This window comes from Dromaius novaehollandiae, chromosome Z (assembly GCF_036370855.1).
Source record: "Dromaius novaehollandiae isolate bDroNov1 chromosome Z, bDroNov1.hap1, whole genome shotgun sequence".
Lineage (NCBI taxonomy): Eukaryota > Metazoa > Chordata > Aves > Casuariiformes > Dromaiidae > Dromaius > Dromaius novaehollandiae.
The window spans coordinates 29,303,473-29,327,498 of record NC_088132.1 but is presented as its reverse complement, the minus strand read 5'-3'; the positions used below and the strand labels follow the sequence as shown (position 1 = coordinate 29,327,498).

Sequence of the window (24,026 nt, the reverse complement as noted above, 5' to 3'; positions counted from 1 at the left end):
TCCAAGGCAAGGTGCCTAAACAGACTGTCCCACGAGAGGAGCGATTTTTAAGTGTGGAGCACAATTTCCTGTTGGTGCCAGCCAGTTTGTAAGCATAATATAAATACACAGATCTGAAAGAAAGGGCTCTCCTATGCAGGCAAAGAATCTAGCTTTTTAGATCCTCCTACTTAAAGATGCCCAGTTTCTTTTAGTTATGAGGTACTGAAATTGAATCATCTGCTTGATACTCTGTTCTGTGACAGAACACAGCTGCTTTCCCACCACTGTTATGTCCTGAATTAAAGAATTCATTATTGCATCTGAAAAAAGTGAGTGTAAATCTGCATTTAATAGTGGGCATATCAGAAATGCTGTTTTCTTGTAAAATGGCATAATGGGAAAATATGAAGACTTCATTAAAAATGATGGTACCACAAGAGGGTGCCGTTTCTTTAATTTTCATAGTGATGAAACGTTTTTACAGCTCTGATCAGTGACTCTGAATAGCTGCAGCCTCCGAATTTTGAGGGTGTTAAGAACCACTTGGTCACTTCAGTTTCAGTTTTCACTTTCAGTTCACTTTCAGTGAACCTTGCCTCAGAGTCTTCCACTTGCACCCTGGCTGTCCCTCAGAACAACCATGAGTGTGCAGAAATCAACTCAGGATGACTTGAGAAGGTTTTTCCCCAGTAATCTACAGCTGCACACTGTAAAACTGCTAACTGCCTGGTGTCTTCCCTCCGGGTCAAACACACAGGAAAAGACTACTTCCGTGTGGGTGCGTTTACAATCCCAAATCAGTATCCAACATGTTTGATTTCAGTCAGATTATGTTCATATAAAATACTGGGCTAAGCACGGTGGTTAATGTCTGGCAAACCACAAAACCCCTACTACCACTACAAAATGAGAAACAAGATGAGCATCTTTCAACTAGTTATCTAGATAAAAACAGATCCAAAGATGCTTCAGATCACAAGTTTTGTTTGAAAAGGAATTAACTAATCCCCTTAAAAGTCATAAATTTGCATGCAAACACTAAAAATAATAATCTGTGTGCAATTGCACACACAGATGATTCCATTCAGTCTAACTTGTGGAATCTTTCCAACAGAAATTACTGTAACCTTATGAAAACTTTGCAGATAAGAGGCATCTCTCCTGCAACAGGGGAAAAAAAGAACTTTAAAAAATTGGCAATAAAAAAAGAGGATTTAAACCTTAATATCTATGACTATATTCAGAATTTCCTGATCAGAGAAAAGAGTTAAACAAGTATAGTAGAAACGGTTTGATCTCAAGTTTTAAAGTAGCTGTATGAAAACCTATCCATAAGCATACAGTGGACTAGGCATAATATAGGCTTGGGTGGAAGAGTAAAGCATGCCAAAAGAGAGAAGTGAAAGAGAAGGCCCAACACTGGAAGAATGAAAGTTAGTTTTTTAAAAGACGGAAATATCTATCAGTCCTGTGCTCAGTATCTTACCTTGCTGGCTGACTCACTTCTGCTGGCTTTCATCAATGGGTACACTTTGCATATGAGGAATGTTAATTCAAAGCCAATATGATGCCTCTTTCATTTTATTTCCAAAGCTTTCCAGAGAATTGCATTTTGTGTATTGCATTTTGTGTATTGCCTCCCCATCACTGCCTTTTTTCCCCTCTTTTTCTAGCTGCTGTTCAGATAACACGAGTTCATAGCGTCCCAGCCCCCCGGTGGGGTTGCCAAGCACACAAACATGGAAGCTATAACTTGTTCAAGATCTGACAGAACTTCATCATTCAAGTTCCTGCCTTTTATACTTGTAGAAAAATAAATACAGCTTTTTACAAAGCTGTTTATTATTTCATTACTCAATGGCAGATTTGCCCTTCACCTCCATGTTTGACAAAGTAAAAAAAATTAAAAACAAGAATTTCAATTACTGTGTGACTCCTGATGGGATTTTCAAAAGCAGGTTGTGCTTAGGTAGCTCCACTTTCACCCATACTAATGGGAATTTTAACTTCATACGGAGAAGATGCTAAACAACATTGATGGATTTTGAAAGTTCCATGTTATACACCCTTTACTGAGCCATGATAAGAATATTGACAGTAATAAAACAGCTTGTGATACTGCAATCCATTTAAGTATTGGGAAAAGTAAGTAGATTAACTTAAGAAAATAATTAAAATGCTGTTTCACAGCTCAAACATCCTCGAGAGAGTCTCTGTACATATAATTTAGAAACAACTCTGAAAAAGCCTCACTCTGAAAAAATAGCTTTCTCAATTTCCAGCACTATTTCGGAAAGAGATTTTTCTACACTGACAGTAATAAAGTTTTCTGGTGCTCTAGGAGGCTCCAGAGTATCAAATTGAGACTTAAGTAATTCAGGTGGCATAAAGTGTCCTCTCCTCTTCTCCAGGCGACGAGCAATGAGCTCTATAGGCCCATCCAAATGGGCAAAGAGGATCTTCAGTGCTGTGTTTTCTCCTGGCTTCTCTGGCTTGTTGCTTTCAAGTGCCGATGCTCCGTTAACTAATATACATCTATACATTTTCTTCAGTGCAGAACAGGCCAGAACTGCATCTTGTCTAGATGATTCTTCTCTACCAAGAAGAAAAAAATATGTCCACACTTGGTATATTAAAATAGCAGCTATTCTGTGCTGTATCTATAGCAGACAACCCCTGGTTCCTCGCAGAGAACAGCCTTAGATGTACTGACATTTTTTTGTTATTTTGACAGGATTTTGAAATCAAATTTATAATGAATGTAAGGACATGGTTTGAAAATAAGAGCAAGCCAGCCAGTCTCCTGCTAAAATCTCTATCTTAGGGTGCTTCTGTATTATTAGAATCTGATTGAAAGAATGGTGGCTAATAGTGCAAGGAAGTGCCATGAGCATTTCCTTAATTGCAGAGAAATGCAGCAACTGAGTATCCTTAGAAACTCCCATCCATCATCTAAAAAATGATGATAGGCAACTCTCTAGAGAGTAAGTGACTGCTGAACAAAACAAAGCTCTGTTATTGAATGTATATTCAGGTTTATTTTCAACACCTGTTTTCATTGTTTCAGATTTAACTTAATTGTTTGCTGTAGCCATAATTACTAGGAGCACTGCAGGTGTGCTCACTTTAAGTAATACAAGGGATTGGATAAAATTTAATTCATACTCTGTGCATGTATTTTTTCCACTGACGAGGTTTCTTAAAATAAAGACATAAAAGTTGTGGGGGTAGTCTGTTGCACCAAAAATGCAAATCTAGAATTAGTTTTGTCTTTATGAATCAGAGTGACTGAAATGTCTGCACAGGAAAATACATTCTCTAATCAAATTAAAATTAGGTATATTTAACAATCATGCACATTCCTCAAACAAAGAAAAGAGAACTTGTAACACGTAGTGTTATCACCTAGGTGAGCCCATGCCAGCCTCAGCTACTTACAAGTACAAGCACTTACACCTTGGCATCAGGCACTGTTAGAGCATACTTGATATTGCAGAGTTTCTGGAGCTGCCTTGGGCAGGCGTGTCACAGAAAGCCATGGTTCACGTTCCAGCATAACAAAGCCAGATAAATTTCTCAGTAAATTAACCCACACTTCAACAAGGTACAATCTCCTGATGCACATGTGCAAGTAACAGCCTGTGGGAAGGCACAGTAAAGAGAAATTTGGGGAGCAGGAGATACAGGGGAAGCTGGGCTAGAGGAGAAGTTTTGACAGAATAACCTTTGAGACTACTTTCGTAAGCAAGGTGGTACAATGAGAGGTAAGTGGCTGATGCCATAGGATGGGTGGCTAGCTTCTCCTTCCTTCTTCTTTTATCTATCCCTAAATGGAGCCCAGGATCCAAGAAGTGATGCAGCTTACTGGGAGCAAGCTAAAAGGAAAGGGCACTTACTGGCTGTGATCCTCCTCCTCTTTCTGTTTGCAGTAAATGTACGAAGAGGTGAAATGCAGCATTACAGAAATGCAGTTGCGACTGGAGAGCAATCATGGGATGAGTCATAGCTCTAACTAGCTGTGTCAGGTGTCCAGTTCCACAGCATTTGGTAGGTATTTTGCCAGCCTGAACCTTCCCCCTACTCTGAGTTTCAGGTGCTTCTAGATGCTTCTGAATAGGAACCAAATGCCCCCAAGGGTTGAGGCCCAGCAGTTCATCAGCCTCCTGCCGTTTTTAGAAGACACAGATAAAACTCACAGAAACTGTTCTTTTATCTCCCACTTACTTGAAACATCAAGAGAAGACCTGATATCGGAGATAATGGAAAAATATGTGGCCAAGGATGCAGAACACAAATTCAGCATTTTGACCATGCTTGAGCTCTTTGGAACTTCTTATTCCTCTTGACAAAGGAGGCTTGCTAGGTGTTAAGTATAATAAACCAAATTAAAGCAGGGTGAAAAATAAAGTATTTGAGCTTAAAGCTATATGTTTTAGTCTTCTCACTTTCAAGTTGCATGAAACTTCCTTTGAATTATCTTTGCTTGTTTCTGAACATTTGAGGTAGGATTATTTAGGAAGTGTGTGTTAATAACTTCAAGGTTGAATGATGAGTTGGTCGGCTAATTTAAATCTTTGAAAATAAATGTTTCTGAAGAGAGATTCAATTTTATGTTTAGCAAAGCTCTAATCATTTTGGACTGTATTTGAGTGAAACTAGTAAGATTTTAGAAATATGTCATCCTAAATTCATTACCAATGTATTCTGTGGTTATGCCCTCTGGAAGCAGCTAATGTCACATTTAATATTTCAAAAGATCCAGTTCAAAAATAAGTTCTTAATACAGACAGTAGAACAAAACTATCATTGCCAACAGCTTTCCCACATTATTACTCAGGAGTTAGCTCACCCTTATTATGATACCTCAGATCAATGAAAAGAGAATGGCTCTACTAGCTGCAGAGTATTTTTATACCACTACATATATTTCTGCTTTGGAATGCAATTGGGAAAATACTTGGTTTTGTTCAGCTACAACTCATTAAAGATAGAGGTTCTCTTACCTCCTTAATATATCATGCAGTGCACAAAGCCATGGAATCCTGTCCTAAAAACAAAACAAGTTAGCTCAAAATTATTTATGAAATTGATTTGAAATAATCACTTCTAACATTCAGAGCATCTGACTAGAGAGCAAAATTAGCATTGTAATGCAGAGCAAGTTCAGTTTTGTATCTCTGCTGCCACTGCATTAAGGCTAACAAGATGTGCTAGTCTTTTTATCAATAAGAGGTTTTTAGTGGAATAGTACTTTTTATATTACAAATATCTAGAATTATCTGATGGAAGTAATATGTATTTATGCATAGCATGTGCCTTGTAAATCTTTGAAGAACAGTCAAATTATCTCTTGCCTCTACAGAATAGACTTAACATTTGAAATGTCTAAGACAGCTGCTTACGCAAGTTGAATTGTTATTTCTTTTCCCTTGCACCTTGGGATACTCAGGTAATGCTTTGGATCAAAGTTGAGGCTTTCAGGAACTACTCCGAGGTATCAACACAGATCTAAATGTACTTATCTGCAATAAATTAATAATATCATTTTTATATCAGCAGCAATCACAGATAAATGCAATCACAGCCACATTTTGCAACACCTTTGCCCAGTAGAGTTTGGAAATGCAATGCAAGTGATTAAAATTAGATTATATTGTGAATCTGATCAATCTTTAAGCTCTTAGTATCTTTTTTCAAACCTACGAGCATTAAACCATTGTTCCCATTTCATCTTTCAACGCACTTACTGCTGGATGAATGGAACAAATGACAATGTGAACAAATAAATGCAACTTTTTTTTTGCTATTGTCATTACAGAACAATTTCCTACTGCCATCGAAGGCAACCCTCACAATTTTGCATTGCTGATGTGTCAAAAGAACTACCTCCCTCCTGCTTGGCATCGTATGCCAATGAAGAATGGTCTAGTCATTCAATTGTGCAATGCTGCTTTGAAAGAGATACTGCCTTATATGAACTCCCAACCACTAATGATGAAAGACAAGAACTTTTAATAGGAATCTAGAATATTTTTCTCAGTCCCTAGTCAGTGTTTCAAAGAGCACCCTACTTCAGCCTTGTGTTTCTAGGGATTTCCCAGAAGAAGTTCAAAAGCATCTCATCATAATTTTTGTAATTTACTTGAGTCTCTAATTTTGTAAGTATTATTTATAAAAGTAAGCTTGACCAATCTGACCTGTTTGGGTTGAACAGCAAGCTAAAGGAAAGGAATCTCATTTTAAGTAGGATTGTATAAAATGCAAGATTATGGAGTAATTACTGTAGCAACTGAAAGTGGTGAGATGTATTTCCAGGAAAGAGAAGTTTGTCTGTCTTAGTGTATTTAATTCAAAGTAAAACATGTAATTTAAAGCTACAGTTCTCTGTATATTGACTAAGAAACAGAGATTTCTGATAGATGCTGGTTCAGAATTTAACTACTTGTGAACTACCAAGTATAATTTAATAGCCTCTACTCTTTTTATGCATAACTCTTTGTTACGTAAAAATGCTCCCTCTCTTCCCAGCTGCAGCCGTACAAATTCAGCATGTGTTTACAGTCAGTCTACCTTACATAAAGCACAACATACCATACCATGATTTGTCAGAGCTTGTGAAGAAAAGTGTGTTGATGGCTATTCTGTCAGGATGTATACAAAGTTACCTCATCATTTAGTGGTATTCCTTCTGCCATCTTCTTTTTATTCTCTGGAGAATGATAATCATCTGCATCATAGAGTTTCCATCCCAACTAATAAAAAAAAGGGAAAAAAAGGAATTGGGAATCATTCCCCTAACCCAGATATTAACTAATAAGAATCTCAGAGTTTATCAAGACACCTAAAGAATTACAGGCCTCTTGCACCACAGTATGAATCACCATCTATGTAATGACATTTGCCATAACTACAAAGTGAGCTTAATAAGACATCACAACAGCTGACGCATAATGGTTGTTGTTTAAGTCAACTTAGGCCACACTGCATTGGTGATAGCCACCCAATCCCAATTTAGTGAGAAGACAGACTAACCTGATAAATTGCAATTGTTCTGCCATGGATAAACACTAGCTATTTGTGAACTACAAGCTGCCAGAAGCAGCAAGAAAAAAAAAAGCCCTATAGAAGAGTGGTAATAAGCACCCAACATCTGGAACATAACACAACCATACCTTTGCTGCCAAACGCGACCCCACCGTGGTTCTGTAAGAGAGCACAAGAAGCCCGTTAGATAAATATCACTTTATAATCCCCTTTCTCTCTGAGAGACGAGATGTTCTCCTGCCTCCCCCGGATACAACCTGGTAACTTGTTATCATTCCTTCAGCCTGCTTCTTCCTGCCCCAACAGCAGCCAGAATGAGACATCAAAGAAAATGCAAGCCTTGACCATGTCAATAAGCCCAGTATTTCCAAATAATACCTCCCAATAATCCCAGCATATTTAATAATTACTTTAAATTTACAAACAGACTCCAGCCGCAGGAAGGGCACCCGGGACAACGCGGCAGAGGTCAGAGAAGCCGCTCACGACCTCGGCAGTGCCGAAACGGCCTCCCGGCCGCCGCCGCCGGGGCGGCCTCGCCTCGTCACGCACCCGGCGGCTCCCCGCGGCGGCCCCGCAGCGCGGCCGGGTTTCGGCGGCGCCGCCTCGGGCTCCGCCTGGGGAAGAATCCCCCGGAGACGACGCAAGGGCAGCCCAGCCGCCGCCCGCCCGCGGTACCTACTTCCCCGAGCCGCTCACTCCCATGACCACCACCAGCACCATGGCGAGTCCCGCGGCGGCTCCCGTGCCGCACCTGCTCCTCCAGCCCGGCCCTTTCCCGATCCACCGCCCCCCCAGCCGCGGCGCGGCGCCGCCTCCGTGCCCGCCCCGGCGCCTCCCCTCGGCGGCCGCCGGGCGGGAAGGCGCCTCGGCGCGGGCGGGGACGCGCGAGGGGGAGGCTGCGCGTGCGAGGGAGACCTCGCGGCGGCCATGTCGGGGGGCTGCCCCGAGCCCCGCGGGGGGGCAGTGGCGGGGCGGGCGGTCCCCGGGCTCGGCACGGCGGCGGGGCGGGTGCCCGCGGCCGCGGTGGGGCCGGGCCGGGGGTTGCCGTTGGGCCGCGGGCAACTCGGCGGGGGGGGGGGTGACCCTAAGATGGCGGTGCCGCGGCGGGAGCGCGGGGCCCTGGGGTGAGGAGGCGCGGCGGGCCTGGCTGGCCGCGGGGAAAGGAGGCAGTTTTCTGCGAAATCCCTCTTCGGAGGGGATTACCCCATAGCCCTGACACCTGTTACGTTGGTCCTGAGAGCGTGAGGACGTGGGACAGGCCATCCCGGGTCAGATGCCGCGTTCACAACCCGGGGAAGAGCACAAGGGCAGGGCGAGCGCCACGGGCCCTGCCCCGGCGGTTTGGCCACAGAAAGGGGCTTCCCGAGCCGGAGCGGTGTTGTCTTGGGTAGCCAGCGGGGTTTTTTGCTCTTGGTGCCTCTGGCTGCCTGGGCACCGCAGCCCCGTGGTCCAGAGTACTGGCAGCGTCCGCCACGGCTTGCAGAAGTGCCTCCGCCGGGTCCATGTTGCTGATGGCATGTCGCTCCCTTGAGGTGTCTTCGCTGGAGGAGACAGCGAACTCTTCCAGCGCTCCTCTCCGTCAGCCTCTTGTTACACTTGTACCTTACCTCCCTCTCACTCACGCCCCTGCCAGGTGCAAGGATCTTAACTTCAGTTGCTGCTTGGATTGAAATTACTGGATAGTCTTGTTCACCCTTTTTTCCCCGGTAGCTTTTCTGTCTGGTTTAGGTGTTTCTGGTTTTCTAGTAATTCCTAACATTGTATTTACTACTTGCAGCCTAATAGTGTACACGAATTAATAAGCCTGCGTATTTATATTACCGTTTTTCTGCTTTAGCGACATTATTCTTTAAAGATCAAATGGAGTGGTACTGTAGAACAGCTGGGATTTGATTATTTCTGAATACGGAACGCAACATGTATTGGGATCGTGAAAGCTGTTCTACCTTGTGGCTTAAGACAAGCATCAGCCTATTATGTATGCCCTGCATTAGTGTCAGACAAAAGACTGTGGTTCTCTGTAGATGTTTATTTTGAAATCTAACCAAGAGAGCCCTTGCTGTATGTCTCTAAAAGTCCCTTTTTTGAGCGCAGTCTCTGGAGGAAGACCATGAGAACTTTCCTATCTAGCTCATTTTTGGCTTCCTTTCTTAGAGTTCACCTGTGCAGGATCACATCATGCCCTAGCCAGAGACACTGCTGTCCACAGCTAATGCTGCAAACAGTGCTGCAACACAGTAGCAATGAGAAGTAACAGACTTTCATGCATGTAAAAAGAATTGGGTGACAGTCCCTTCACAGAAAAGATTGCAGTTTGAACAGAGAATACAGACAACAAGAAGGTATGAGGTTTTAGTCTTTTTTATAGTCTTTTTTGCAAGGGTTGTGCTAGGTCTGTATCTTCGAGGGGGGATGGACCGCTTTGAGGGAATGGGTAGAGGGATGTCTCAGACCTACAGCTCAGGCTTCTTACTGGTGGCCTTTGCCTGCAGGTCAAGGTAGATACAGAACGTACTATGTTGCCCTTGCACAGGCCATTTGCAGTACACGAATAGCAGAGTTGCTCTGTGCTTGTACAGTGGGCATGGCAAGCATTTATGGACTTGGGGAGGTTGGTCCGAGCTGCCACTCTGGCTAAACAGCCAAATGTCCAGAAATTCCAAGCAAGTCCAAAGTCTGTATGTGCTACCCACACGCGGTTTCCCAGTGGAAAAAGAGAATGTGTTCAACAGTGCTCAAACGTCTGTGATTCTAATGGAGGGAAGAGCTAGCCAATGTTAGGGCACTGGGAAGGGAGGAAGTATCTAGGAAAAAAGTGAAATGCTGGTCAGACACCAGTGATGATTATATGATACTGAATGTTCTGTTGTAGCTGTATGGGTCAGCCGCTAGTTTATGAGACACCACAGCTGTCAACGTGGAGCAGTGCATAGTGAATACATCCTCTAGGTTACAGATACCAGATTGCCATAATAGGCAATAGTGCTAAATATATTAAAGCAATGTTTCTCATACGTGCATGATTATTTGACCTTATATGATAGATTTCTCAATGTTTTAATGTAACTGGAGTTTAAAATCATGTTTTATAATAATATTTTCTCAAATACGCTGTCCTATGAATTTTGAAGTAGTGTACTTTGCTTACTTTGCTTTCAGGCTTGTGTATGAGAAATAGTAGCTTAAAATAATAAAAGAGGTCTTAAATGGCCACATTATTAATAACACAATGCATCCACTTAATTTGATTCTTTCCTTTCAAATTTCGTGTGCTGTTTTTTGTGTTATCATAGAAACATATAGAAGAGTGCTTTTATTTTTCTTTAATTGGCAGAACATTGTCCGTTCAATTGAAATGTGAAGACTTGATTTTGTCAAGGGAAAATATCTGCTTATTTTCATTATATGTGTTAGATTTCCTCTTTGTTTTTTTCCTGCAAAGAAGGGCGGTCTTGACTGCAAAATGAGTAAGTTTGTGACATTGCACATACCAAAGAAGAGAAACTGTGTTTAGGTATGAGAACTGATAGTGTTTGCATTTTTAATGAAATGGAATACATGTGTTTTTTCTTTAACGTTCTTACATACACTTACTAAATGTACATCAGTTAAGTGAACTGTATCACTAGTTTCTCAAATAGAAGCAAAATGAAAAATATTGAGTCAGTCCTAGTTCCTAAAGTTAAAAAGGGTAGCATGACTTTATATGAATCAAGCTTCAGAAGAAATTATCAGGAAGCATATTAAGTCTCCCACTGCCTATGAAACTTTTATTTCCTTTGCAGAGCACTTCAAATGATGTAATGAGTGATGAATGCCTTGCCTTTTTTTACTGCCATCTGTCTTTGACCATTTCATTGAGATTGGAACAGCCTGTATTTCACTTGCTTATTAAGAATTTCCTAACAAAGACCAGAACTTTGCAAGTTACTAGGCTATCATCCAAACAGCCCTGTCTACAAATTACTAGTAGACCATGATGACACCTTTAAGGTATTCATTGACTAAATAAAAATTATGCTTTAGTAGCAATGGGATTGTGCTAAAGCGAATTGAATTTTCCTGGTATCTTACTCAATTTCTTGGCTGATTACTTGTGAGGCAGTGGGAGATGTTTCATTCACATGAGAATTCTTGGGAGATCCAAATGTCTTGTATCTCACAAGCTATCAATTTCTAATGCTGGTGTGAACAAGCTTGAAAAACACCCATGGTCATTTACACCTTGGAAGCATTGTCAGACTTGCTAATCCCATTCCCAGAATTAAAATTTTAATTTATCTTGTTCTTTCACAACAATCATTGAGATTCTCTTGACATCAACAGCAACTGACCGCGTAGCCTACCGTGCACGTCTAACTCTCTTTTCGTAACCAGATTATCACAGTTTTATCTGACTTGATTATTACAAAACATATTTTCTCTATTTGACAGCTTTTTTGGTAACGTATAACTTTGCATTTTATGAAAAGCTCCAAGCCAAGCTGGCATGACATCACCTAACAGCTATTTTTGTGTCAGTGTATTTGCAGAAAGTCTTGCCAGGAGTTCTCTTTTCCTGAAGCTTGGGCTAAGCTACCATGCGAACATGTGCTCATAGTGCTGTGTGAGCAGCAACGCGCTGTGCAGATACTGCAGAGAGAGCAAGAGGAAAGGGAGAAAACTAATCAAATTTTACAGACACAGAAGCCTGTAGGCAACCCGAAGGTGGTATAAGAAGACAAACACATTCAGACTTCCTGCTGGTGTAGTTCATTTGATTTGTGCAGATGTAATTTATATCACTAGTCAACTAGACAGCTGACTGGATAAAACTCAGGTAAAAGGTTGAGTCTTAAAAGGATCACATTATGTATGCTTCAGTATCTGCTTAAAATGTTTTTAGTTAATTCATAGATCCATTAAGGTCTGTGAATCCCTTTGATTTGAGTTGAATGAGGATTTCACTCCTAGTTCCAGATAAAATGTGCTTTTTGTTAGTTTTTATTTCTTTAAACATCATAACACGGAGGAGTGTGGTATTAGGTTTTGTTAATTAGGAATCACAGGAAATTTATTGTGGTACTGTAGTTCCAGTGAAGACCGTTTGCCATAGTGGGAATAGGCGCCTTCTCTGTAGTGTTGAAAATTCTTGTTATTTAGCATGGTGGCAGAGCATATAGCTTGGTTCTGAAGCTTTGATGTAGTTATACGTAATAAGCTGTGTGGTTTCATGAATTCCAAAGTACACTCAATTCAAGCAGGAGACAAATGTAAATAACTTCCAATGTTTTATTTATTACATTTAATATGTAATAACAAGTGAACTTAAAATACAGTGATGAAGGATGAGCATTCAGGAATTCAAAAGCCCAAAACTAAAGGATACCTATCAGAAAATCCTTGTCTTGCATGTGCTTCTAGCCCCTTAATGACATTTAGTGTCTATTTTAAAATCTAGTATCTGAAAAAAGTCTTAAAAAGGTGAATATTTTATGACATTTTGGAATGTCTCTTCCTGAGCCTTTCTGGTTTGACTTATTACTTGATACTGAACTCATAAAAGTCAGTAAAGCATTATCGTCAACTTAAATTAGTTGCCTAATTTTAGAGAAGGGGAACACAAAATATGAATTTAGTAACTCTAACCTTCCTGGAAGTATTTCTATTTATCTTTACTGTATCTGCCTCCTTCCCAAAGATACCAGGAAAGGCCTGGAAAAGAATGAGCATTCTGTTGTATACAGAATATTATGAAGTCCAAAATGGAGGAAGAATGTACCCTTCCTGCTGCTAATTCCTAATTGAAACTTACCACAACATAATGGAAAACTCCTATAAAAGTTTTAAGGTCTCTTAAAACTTGCCAACAGTATCCAGCATCACAGATGCTGGGTTTTTTTCTTTGTTTTAATAAAAGTGAGGGCTAGGATGCATTGGGTTATCTCAACTTCCTGAATCATAAAGGGGAGAAAGGCTATCTTTCAAAGAGCTAAGGCTCAAATTACTGAGACCTTTAGGGATTCAAGTGAAGTCCTCAATAGCTAGTGACAGGAAATATAAATGAGAGATCGCAATATGATACGTTCTCTGTAAGAAGTGCCACTAAATAGCATACTGTTTTGTTCTGTACTAGACATAATTAATCCTCATTATGAAGTAAATTGGCTTCAAATTTTGGCTGTGTTAATTAAAATCACACCAAAAGTTTTCAGGGTCTGTTTTACATAATGTGAAATCAGTCAATATGCTGTCTAAAATCCTTTCCCTTTTCCTTTGGTCATACAGTAGATACGTGGGAGGCCGAGGAGAACTCAGTACAACCAAAGTGGCGCTCTGCTCCAAGCAGGATTTCACAGTACTGAGAAAATCATCCATCTGATGAATATGCCAAGCTTTCAGCAATTTGGGATCGGTAAATCAAACTAAAGCTGCTGTAGCTTTTATAAAAATCACATTAAGTATTTGTACATGTTACCTTGTGCCCTTTGTTCATAGTGAAGTGTAGTGCTTTGGGCACACTGCACGTGAGATGAAAGATGAGTTGTAAGTATTTTTTATTATACTTCCAGTTTGCAATACAAAAAAAAAAGTAAAAGAAAATGGGCATGATTTTTCTTCATTGCTCCTGTATAACATAAGTATGTTCTCATGTTGACTCTGAAGCTGGAGAAATGACTAAGTAAGTGAATCTAACTGTAGTTAAGAACGCAATACTTCGTACTCTGCTAAAACCTGTACTCATCCTAGTTAACTAATTCTATAAAGAGAAGCTTATGAAAACATAGATCTAAGAGTTAAATACACTTAGTTCTAAACACAGAAGCTATTGTTATTCCTTTTTAATTTGGCAGCAACAACAAAGGAAATACTATGTTCTGCTTACCTGATGGTTAGTTGATTAACTTTTGAGAAAATTAATGTAGATAAGCAGTGGAAAATTAGTTGTGTTTCTGACATGGTAGTTCCTTAGTCTTTGAAAACAACTTTATGGGCTATACTGTATCAGTGTAATGCAGTTGATAGCAACTCCAGGTTTTCACAAGAATCTTGCCAAACTTAATTGAATGTAAGAAATCAAAGTCTGTGCTCCCACAGAAAAATTCCTCCCTGCAACCTGACTAAAGTGGATGCATTAACGTAACCACAGCATCACAGAACGACTGAGGTTGGAAGGGACCTTTAGGGACCGTCTAGTCCAACCAGTAAGAGTCCTCACAAATGTTCAACAAAGGAAAATCTGTCTGAAAGCTTGTATAATAATGTGTTATTTCTTGACTATGTTGGAAATGTAAAAAATTAGGAAATTGGAAAGCTGGGTTGTTGTTTTAGTCCAGAATAGCAGCTAGTGCTGCAGCAGTGTAGTTCAAAGGTGACTGAAAGTCACGGCTTTCTGTTCTGGGCTTATGTCTGATGCTTTTGTGCTCCTCTGGAGCAGAGTTAGGAAAACACCTGGATCTTTCTACCTGGGTGTAGAAGGCTGCTGAGGCCATGGAGTTATGGGAACAAAACCAATTTCCTTTAGTCTCTTCAAAAGGAAGTCTGGCACAGCTAAAGATGACACCAGCAGAGCTATGCTGGTTTTATTCCAGTTTAAATGAGATTAGAACCAGCTTCCGCAAGATTACTTTCTCACTCTAAAAGCTTCTGGTCTCCATTGGAAGTACAGGTTCTACAAGAGCTATATTATTTTATCTTCTCATCTGTCACTTGCCTTCTAACACCCAGGGGGTAGAACTTACATACTCTATTTCATATATACATACATACATACATACATACTATTTCAACATTACTTAGGATAACAACAACAATGTGCACTGATGTAGCACCATGAATTTTGAAAGCACTCAATGCATTAGTAAAATGTAGCCACCTGTAGAGTTTGGAGGGTGGCAAGGGGAACAAGTATATTTTAAAATGCTGCTCCTAAAAAGTAACTTGTAAGATTACTCTTACTGAGCAATTAACAGTGAATGCTTTTAAAATGTGCTTTCTTAGTGTATCTGAGGTTTTTTGCATTTGGTTATTCCACATCTTGTTCCTGAATAGTCATGCTTTCATTCTGCAGTCACTTATGAACATACTTAAGTGTTATGCCATACAGCCTCTCAAATGCAAGGAAGTCAGCAACAAAGATAATTACAATTTAGGATCCTGCCCTTGTTAGTTCTTACATAATTAAAAGATCTGGATCAATAAAGAGCAAATAATCCTTGAAGTAATTTAGAAAGGAATTAATAACAAAAATCAGAAGCTACAAAGAGAGCTGTATCACAAACTGAATATTGTTGCACAGGATTATTTAAAAATCAAGGTGCTAATTACTTTAATAACAGATTCTGTGTAGAAATTTGATGCTGGCAAGGTTAACAAACCTGAAATACCTGTATATGATCCACATTCTTCCTGTACTCCCTAATCTGTGGGCAAAATGTACTAGGAACCTGACTTGCTTATGTGCAAAGCAGAAGTTTTATTTTGTGGACTCTTAACATGACTTACACTAATAAGAGCCAGGTGTAAAATTTGATTTTCCATATAGGCCCTGACTTAGAAGAGAATTCCTGCTTGGAAAAGTGCTTTAAGCCTATTTAAAGTTAGACAAATACCAGTGTAGACAAAGGATGCAAAATCAAAAATGTATGACGGAAATATTAAAAATCAAAATAACCCAAACGAAGAAAAGGAACTGTAAAACAGCCAAAACCAGTCTAAGCACCTTCAGCTGTTTCAAAGTGCTTGTGAAGCAGCTATGGAAACAGGACATTATTGGAAGCAAGTTCTGCCCAGTAGTGGCTAAATTTATCCAGTAACAAGAACAGTATAAAAGAACACACCGAGTGAGTGAGTGAGAGTGTGCGTGTGCACGCGTGTGTGCGTGTGCATGCGCGCTCTCTGAAGCCTGGCTCTGAAGATGTTGCAGGACTGGCCATCTGGTAACTTAGGTTAACACAGATTTTCTGTATTTTGTGACTAATGTTAGCATAATGATCAACTTTCAGTCTTGCTTTTATCTTCCATGCAATGGTCCTTATTAATGTTCATTAATTATTTAAAAAAAAGTAACTGGTCTAACAGACTTTTTTTTAATTGGAGCCTTATTAAACACTCATTTAGATAAATACTAAGAGGAGCTATTCAAGCTAGAGGTGGGCACTACCTCTTTATTCCACCTGCCAACACTGATTATAAGAATCTGCAAATATACCCCTAGCTATTAAAAGTCTAACTTTTTTTGATGAGCAGGTACAGTATGATGTGCATTGCTATATTCTTTTCCCATGCACAGATCCAGTCAAGAAAGCACAGCTCCAATTTTAAGCTTGATCCTGAGATGCAGAGTATCTTCATTTGGACTATTGAATCATCGATGCAAGAATGTTTCTTTGATTTATCAGAGACTGGTAAGATACATGGATGTGGTACCTACCCTGCATTCAGCCAGAGACAGTCGTTTTAGGTAATGAGATAACTATAGACATCTGAAACCATCAGTTGTGTTACATGCAAAACCTGTTAACCTTTCAGCCATGTGAGCTGTAGGGTTTCTCTGGGGCTGGTAGCAAGTGCAGAGGCTACTGCATTGATTGTATGGGAGCAACTAGAGAGAATGGGTAGTGAGAGAAGTATTGAGGAACATGGCTGTGGGGGGAGAGAGAGGCTCCTTGGAGAGGCAGCGATGGAAGCTGAGAGGATGCTGCCTGCTGTTGTTTTCCTGATTACGTTGTTAGCAAGCATGCCTGGGTATGCGTTCTCTGAAATACAGAAGTATACAAGAGTATATATGTATAGAAGTGTATAGGAAAGTTGCCTGCCCCTGCTGGCAGAAACATCTTGGCAAGGCCCTGTACCTAGTGAATATGATAATTGTCTCACTAACTTTGTACCCTCTGAACCAGAGGCTCTGAGCTGACGTTTGACTTAATGGAAATTGGCTCATGGGTTAAAATCAATGGAAGCTTTCTTCTAGCAGGCTGTGTTCAGATGTGGTATTGTGCAACCCTGTTTAACAGGCTGATAAATGCTGTTTGGTATCTGAGCTTCAAGGTGACATCTGCAGGAAGCTTGGTAAGAAGTTTGTACAGCAAATGCAACCCTTTATTCTGGAATGGTGCATGGCAATGCTTTCCTAGCACCTCTTCCCGAGTCTCAGCCAAGATTGCTAAACTTTCTGCAGCAGTTGCAGAAGAAAATACATTTTTCTGACTTGCCTTGGCTCCCCCTGTGAGCCGTGCCCTCGTCTGCCTGCCATGCATAAGGAGCTCAGGGGTCAGCAAGACCATCTGCACCATGCAAGCTGTGGCACATCCCTGCTGTTATCAGTAGGACGTTAGCTCTTTCTGCTGGGATAAGGGTGACCAAATATGTGACCAATAGCCCTTCGTTTTAGTGAACTTGCAATGAGAGCAATGAACGTGTGGGGTTTGGGTTTTTTTTTTTTTTTCTAATATAAAAACCTTGAAACCTGGTGTGGGTTAGCAGCCTCTGGCTCAACTGTGTTCTCATTGTAATCAGTAGGAGTTTTACTATTTAAATATTTTTTTTCTTTGTGAATTATGTGTCTTTAAATACTCTTAGGGTTTGTTAAGACAGTAATAAGAATTATAAAAATATGCATTAGTATTTTATATACAGTCTAAATTACTGGTGTAATATTCAGATGTGAGAGACCTTCTATTTCCAGATGCAAAATAACCCTTTTTCTTAACAATTGTTTGTTGTTATGAAGTGAAATCAATTGTGGGATTTTTTTCTTCCAAATGCTTACTTAAGCTTGAAACAAAAGTCTCCAGTAGATGTGGGATCTGTTTGAGTACATTACCTCTGAAGAGCTTATTTGTTTTTGTCTCTTGAGAACTGCCTAGTATATCCAGCTCTATTACTACCCAATATTTTTATAGTTTTTAATTTGAAGCAACCTTTGTAACACTCTCTTCTTAAATGAAGTATTTTTAAGGATAAACCAAATTGTTATCTGTACTTTGTGTTACCAAATAAGTATTATAAAATATCACACAGCAATTGCTATGCAATAAAAAGGGATAGATAAAAGGTCAGTAAGCAATATTACATGAAGAGACTAGGTTGAAGTTCACTTTATTTCAGTACTAATTTAGTCTTGGCTTCCAGATACATTTTGCACAAATAGAATGTGCTTTTCAAAGACAATGCCATGGAAGAAAACAAAGTATGTGCACAAGCGTTTGTAAACTTGGCGCCTTAGTACAAAGAAGTCATCTGGTGAACTGGAGCCTTTATAAATCATCCAAACCTCCTTCAGTATAACTGCACATCTAGAACATGTAGGAAGCTAGGTCTTCTTTGTAAACCTTACGGTATTGAGAACAAAGTCAGACTTCCCTGACAGTGCTCCTTAAAACTTTAGCTCATTGCTGGATCAACCTTCCCCCCCCCCCCCCTTTTTTTTTTTTTTTTTTAGTATTCTCTCACCTTCTTAGGAAATATTCTAGAGAAACCTAATGTCCAGACTGTCTGTTTAAAAAAACCTTAGAGTTACAAATCCTCATCCTGTTGTAGAAGGGGACGGATTCTAATCTGAGCTGTACTAGAACTGATTTAATGAAGTTGCTGTTATTTGTTTATGTTATTGTGATACCTGAGAGACCTAGCCGCAGCTAATCGCTCAAAGTGCTGTGTGGCCTGGCTGTGAGAACCTTATGGGAGGCCCAAGCCCAAGGTGATGGATAGATTTGTGGGTTTAGAGGAAGAAGGATAGTGATGTGGCACAGGACACTCCTGCGGGAGTGCTGAATTGTCTCTCTGCTCTGCCTGTGTTAGGACTTGAGGTCTGACCCAAGGCAGGCATCTTTACAGCTTCAGCAATTCTATTTATGGGTTAATATTTGAATATTTGGAAATGCACATATACATATATATTTGTCTAAATTACAAACATTAATTCAAAGAGTTAAAGTCCATGTGCTGATTGGTCACTGAAGTTTCCCCTTGACAGTTACATTCCACAATTTAAATCCATGCAGAAATCAAAGTACTAGTCAAGCTTAACAGTGATTCTTGCTACCCCTGAATCTAACCTCACATCTGGCAGCAACCCCTAGGCAAATAGGGTATATAGGCTGGTGTCCCTTACTCATCCAGATGTATACAGCCCTAAGCAAATTCATTCAGAAAACAGCTAGATGAACAAAGAAGGAGAACGCTTCTATTATGGCGAGAGTGGTAACAGCCCTGCAATTGATGAATCTTAAACACATTTCAAGCACATGCCTACCCACCAGGATTTGCTCCAGCAGCCGTAATTACCTTGTACTGTGATCTCTCAGCAGATCTCGCAAACTCAGTAGCAGGAAGCCAGGCCTGTGCTTGGATAGAGCTCCCTGTAACGCACTGGCCTTCCAAGCTCTGGTCTTGGTGGCGATAGCAGCAGTTGATAATCTCCCACTGAGTCAGAACTGAATCAGTGTATGGGCAGTGGCTTTTATTTTATCCCCCTCTGTCAGCTCAGCATCAGCTGTTAACTGAATTATATTTTTTACATGAATTAAATTAGAAAGTATTGCTTTGTTTTCTGATACTGACCACTCTATTTGATGTGAGTTCCTGAAGTACCCAGCTTTTCAGGTGATGTTTTTAAACAGCTGGATAAAGATTGTTTGGCCTCCAAGGTACAGCAAAAAGGGGTGCATTCAGGCAGGCATGATTTTTGGAATTTGTGGGGTTTTCTGTGTAGTTTGTAGCAGTACGTTACATGTAAGACTCCTGTTTGTAGAAAAAAAGACCCATAATGATTTTTGAATAATGTGGAGATGCCAGTCATAATATCTGGAACAAAATCCAGCTGGTGGGTTTACATCCTGTAGTTTTCAACTATATTTATTTCTGTTAGATTTTTTTTTTCCTGTGGGGTGGAATATTTGTTTCTTTTCATTTGCTTGGTAGTGGAGTAATCCTGTGTGTTGCTAGATAACTGCTGTATTCTGTGCTAGTATTGTCTCTGTGCATGAATGAGATCTAGAAATCTGTTACTCATTTTGCAGGACTCCTGGGCATCTCAAGTCTACATGGGATAGTGTATCACAGAAGCAAATGAAGTGTCAAAAAGACATGCCTGACCTGTCTTTAAAACCAGGTAAGTAAACTTCTGCTGAGTTCTGTGCTCCTACAGCTGTGCCATCTGTATGTGCTATTTTACACTTGCCGTGTACCAGTTTACTGTAGACGTTTATTCTGCAGTGCAGTCAGCACTGCCCATAATACCGAGAATGCCTAGGAAGTTGATTTCTCTGAATAGAGCTCATAGTTTGAAGAATGAAGGGGAAAGTCCTCTGACTAGTAAACTCTGACCTGCTCCATAAAACTGTAGCTCATCCTTGGCTCAACTCTGTCTTTCAGTTTCCCTTTTGGGTGGATGGAGGAATGCGTGCTGGAGAGACCAAATGGGAAGGTAAAAGATCTGACTTCAAAAGAAAAGATTCCTCTTCTGGTGTAGGGAGGAAAATCTGTGTAGCCTCCAAGTAAATCCACATGTGGGCTGAAGTCCTGGCTATACTGAGCTCCCATGGGTCAGGACTATTGGACAAAAAAATGTTACTTCAGTAGGTGGATGTGCACAGCTGGTGGCTCAGCTGATAAGGGCCATCTCCTTTAATTTGTGGGCTGACTGTGGCTATTGAGGTAAATAATCTAGCTTGCTTCACCATTCACAATTAGAAGCATTTATCATTTATGAGAAGCATATACTTACAGTTTTTATGTCCCACATTAAAGGACTTTGCATGTTTATTAGCAAAGTAGTCAGCATTATATATGTGTGAATGCTTGTTTCTCTGGTTGAGGGTTTGACTGACAACATCCTGCATGATATACTTATTTGTTCATGGTTGTATTTCCTGCTGCTAGTTGTCCAGCAGAGAGCTGAAAGAAGAGTTTGCAGGAGTAGCAGTGCTTAGGCTTTTCAGTGATTTTCCAAATAACATTAAAATCACACAGAACTATTTTCGAAATACAGAAGTCTCCAGGCCATCAAGGATGTAATTAGGCAAAATGACTGCAATACACTGTGTGTGGCTGTCAGCACAATTTTCTCTTCTGTAACCTTTCGATCACATCCCATTTCACACCGGCTGTTGTGCACCAGAAGTGCTCCTCTTCCATCCCGCTGTTGATCCCTGTTTTGAAGGCTGGTCGATTTTAGCGCTTACTTCCTACATACTCGGTAAAGTTTTGCACATATATACACCCTTCCACAAGAAAGAGCCCAGCAGGGAAGCTACTGCAGGCTGTGTTTTCTTTCCCACTTACACAACAGTCCGGACGAGACAGCTCCTCCCTAATGGACCAGTCTTGCCTTGGGGAAACAAGTTTCCAAGACTTAGCTCAGGCTCTTAGGTGAAGGGAAGAAGAAGTCTGGTTATGTGCCCTTCTAGTTTCTTGCAGCACCCTCCTCTCACTGCGTGGTTTTTGTTGTATTTTTTTTATTTCACAAGGTCCCCTTGCTGCATCCGCCTGCCACGACAGGACAGCGGGAGCTCATGCTGCGGGCGGGCGGGCGGCGTGCGCACCTCGCTGCTGCTGCTGCTGCCGCCTCCTTGCGAAGCACCGGGCGCTGCCGCACGAGCACCGACAATTCAGGTAAACGCCAAGAAAAGCACGGCGCGCGTGTCCCGGGGAAAAACACACACGCGCGGGCGCCGGTGACTGCTCGCTTTGGGAGCGCTTGCGTTGGGCTGGGGGCTGCCTTTCTGCCGGGCGGCGGGAGCGCAGCCCTTCCGCCGAGAGCCCCCCGCAGGCGGGGGCGGCGGCGCAGGTGAGGCGGCGGAGAGGTGGCCGGGGCCGGGGCCGCGCCGGGGGCGGGCCGGGGGCGGGCCGGGGGCGGGATGCGGAGCCCGGCGAGCCCGGCTCGGCCTGACGCAGCGGCGGCGGCGGCCCCAGCCGCGGCGGGCGGCGGCGGGGCGCCGCGGGGCTGAGGGGCGGCGCCGCGCTGTGCCGTGCCGTGCCGAGCCGAGCCGAGCCGAGCCGAGCCGCCCCGGGGGTGTCGGCCGGGCGCCGCTGCAGGCTGGCCGTCTGCGGCTGCCTGCGGGGCGGCGGCGGCGGCGGGCCGGCGGCCGGGATGATCCGGTTCCGGAGCTCCAGCATCAGGTCGCTGAGCCCGGAGATGAAGTGCACCGTCCGGCTGCTGGACGACTCCGAGATCGCCTGCCACATCCAGGTGCCGCGGGCGGGGAGGCGGCGGCGGGGCGGCACCGCTCGCCGGCGATGCCCCTTCCCCGGGCTGCCGAGGCCGGGCCGGGCTGCGGGGCGACGGGCCCGGAGCGGGCGGGGAGCGGCGGAGCGCCCTGCCCCGCGCTCGGCTCCGCGCACCTGCGGCGCGGGCGGCAGCGGCGTCCCCTGCGCGCGGAGACGCTCCCCGGCCCCTGCCGAGGTGCGGGGTCGGGGCGGCGCCGTGCCCCGCTCCCGGCGCGCCCCCCCCCGCCGAGGGCCGGGCGCGGAGCCCGCTGAGCGGGGGCGCCCGGAGGAGCGCGGCCCCGCGGCGGCAGCGCCTCCCGCCCCGCCGTGCCCTCGCCGGGCGCCCGGGGGGGCTCCGCGGTGCTGCGCGAGGCGGCCCCGCTCTGCCGTGCCGGCAAGCGCCGCTTCCAGAGCAAGGCCCTGGGCGCGCAGCCCCGGGAAATCCCGGTACGGAGGCAGCGCCCCGAGTTCAAAATGAAGTGCCGCTCGCCTCTCCTCCTAATTCGCAAGCTAACTTGGGGGAGGGTTTTCAGTGATTAGCGGTTGTGCGCTTGGAAAGCAAGCAACTTTAGTCCCTCTTCCCGGTTCCTTAACCAGTCCTCTTTATTCCTTTAAGGGATAAGGGTAAGGAGGCAGAAGGCAAGGAGCCCATCAGTTTCTCATGCAGCGTTATTTGTGCTGTGTGCAAGCGGGGATTTTTTTGATGCGTTTGGGTGTGACAGGAGGCTCCTAACAAGCCCAAACTCCGGTGTGTTGTGGAAGTCTTGCAGATTCCTCAGCTGCAAGCATCAGAAGCCAAGTTACTCTGTTTGAAATTTCACTGACGTTAGCAGAGTCGCAGTGACATGAGCTTTTGGCGTTCAGATTGGGAGACGTGAGGGGTCTTCTAGGAAGCTGTTGGTCACTCACAGTTGGTCTCCTCTTGTTCTGCTTTCTCTCTCTGGCAATGCCGAATATCCACAGCTCTAAATCAAGTCAGTAGTCTTGTATAAAGGGTAAATATGTCTGAAAAATCAAGCATCATGGTATGCGTAGCTACCTTTTTTTTTTCTTGGAGCGAATTCTGTTGTTATTAGTCCCGATGGAGCCATTTGAAGAGATACAATGAGTTACACTCAAGCAATATGTAGCCTGGAAGTAACAGGAAATTGCTGAAACATCTTGTATATATACTGTTATAATGCTCTTGTTGATGCATAGTGTGGTTATGAGATCATAGCTTTAATGTGTAAGAACCAGAATGGCCTTCGGAGTGTCTTTTCTCCGAGCTTAATGCAAGCTTTGCGTAACATCTGTCATCTTAAAAAAAATAATTAGGCTCTTTAAACTATAAAGACTTTAAAGTGAGAGTGTAACGTGGTGTGAATCATTACAGTTCTGTGGATTTGTAGCTAAACAGACTTAGGCCTGCTAAAAGTATGCCGTTTGCCCACCAGGTTGAAGAAAAAGTCATTACTTTAAGAATTCTGTTGTGCAAGGTGAGGTAGCGAGCTCAGAGCTGTGTTGTGTTGTACTGCCATGGCTCGTTTCATATCTAACATGTGCAGGGGGAAAAGTGTTTTATACTATGGGTTAAAATGTTTTTAACTATCATAGTTCCAAGGGTAATGCTAAAAACTGAATTCTGTTATAAACTGATCTAAAACTTGTTTTGCCGAATCTGCCAACAGACTAAAAAGATGTAAAATGTAGGAATGGCTCAATTTTTCTTTTTTTATTTTCCAGGAGTTTTAGGTGCTGAAATCCTAAGTGTATAAATACAGATCCTAGTACTAGGAACTTCTTTGCTCTTAGTCACTTTAGCAGAA

At 42.5% G+C, this 24,026-nt stretch overlaps 2 protein-coding genes across 3 annotated transcripts in view; one reads left to right on the top strand and one right to left on the bottom strand.

The window, feature by feature from the left end:
- Positions 1-1,547: 1,547 nt before the first annotated feature.
- On the bottom strand, positions 1,548-7,826 carry LOC112978765 (IDNK gluconokinase). Its single transcript, XM_026092459.2, has 5 exons — positions 7,709-7,826; positions 7,155-7,185; positions 6,648-6,734; positions 4,986-5,029; positions 1,548-2,577 (listed from the first exon to the last, which is right to left on the bottom strand). The coding sequence occupies exons 1-5, from the start codon at positions 7,747-7,749 to the stop codon at positions 2,232-2,234; spliced, it is 549 nt and encodes a 182-aa protein (XP_025948244.1). The 5' UTR covers positions 7,750-7,826; the 3' UTR covers positions 1,548-2,231.
- Positions 7,827-20,056: 12,230 nt separating this feature from the next.
- Positions 20,057-24,026, top strand: part of LOC135325145 (FERM domain-containing protein 3-like) — a 146,586-nt gene continuing 142,616 nt past the window's right edge. The window contains exons 1-3 of one of the 2 annotated variants that reach the window (XM_064502804.1): positions 20,057-20,122; positions 20,386-20,437; positions 21,480-21,624. In XM_064502804.1, the coding sequence (XP_064358874.1) occupies positions 20,080-20,122; positions 20,386-20,437; positions 21,480-21,624 (240 nt within the window). In that variant the 5' untranslated portion in view covers positions 20,057-20,079. Of the gene's footprint in view, positions 20,123-20,385; positions 20,438-21,479; positions 21,625-22,006; positions 22,202-24,026 lie in introns of those variants that run through there. The other variant, XM_064502805.1, reaches the window with a different exon arrangement.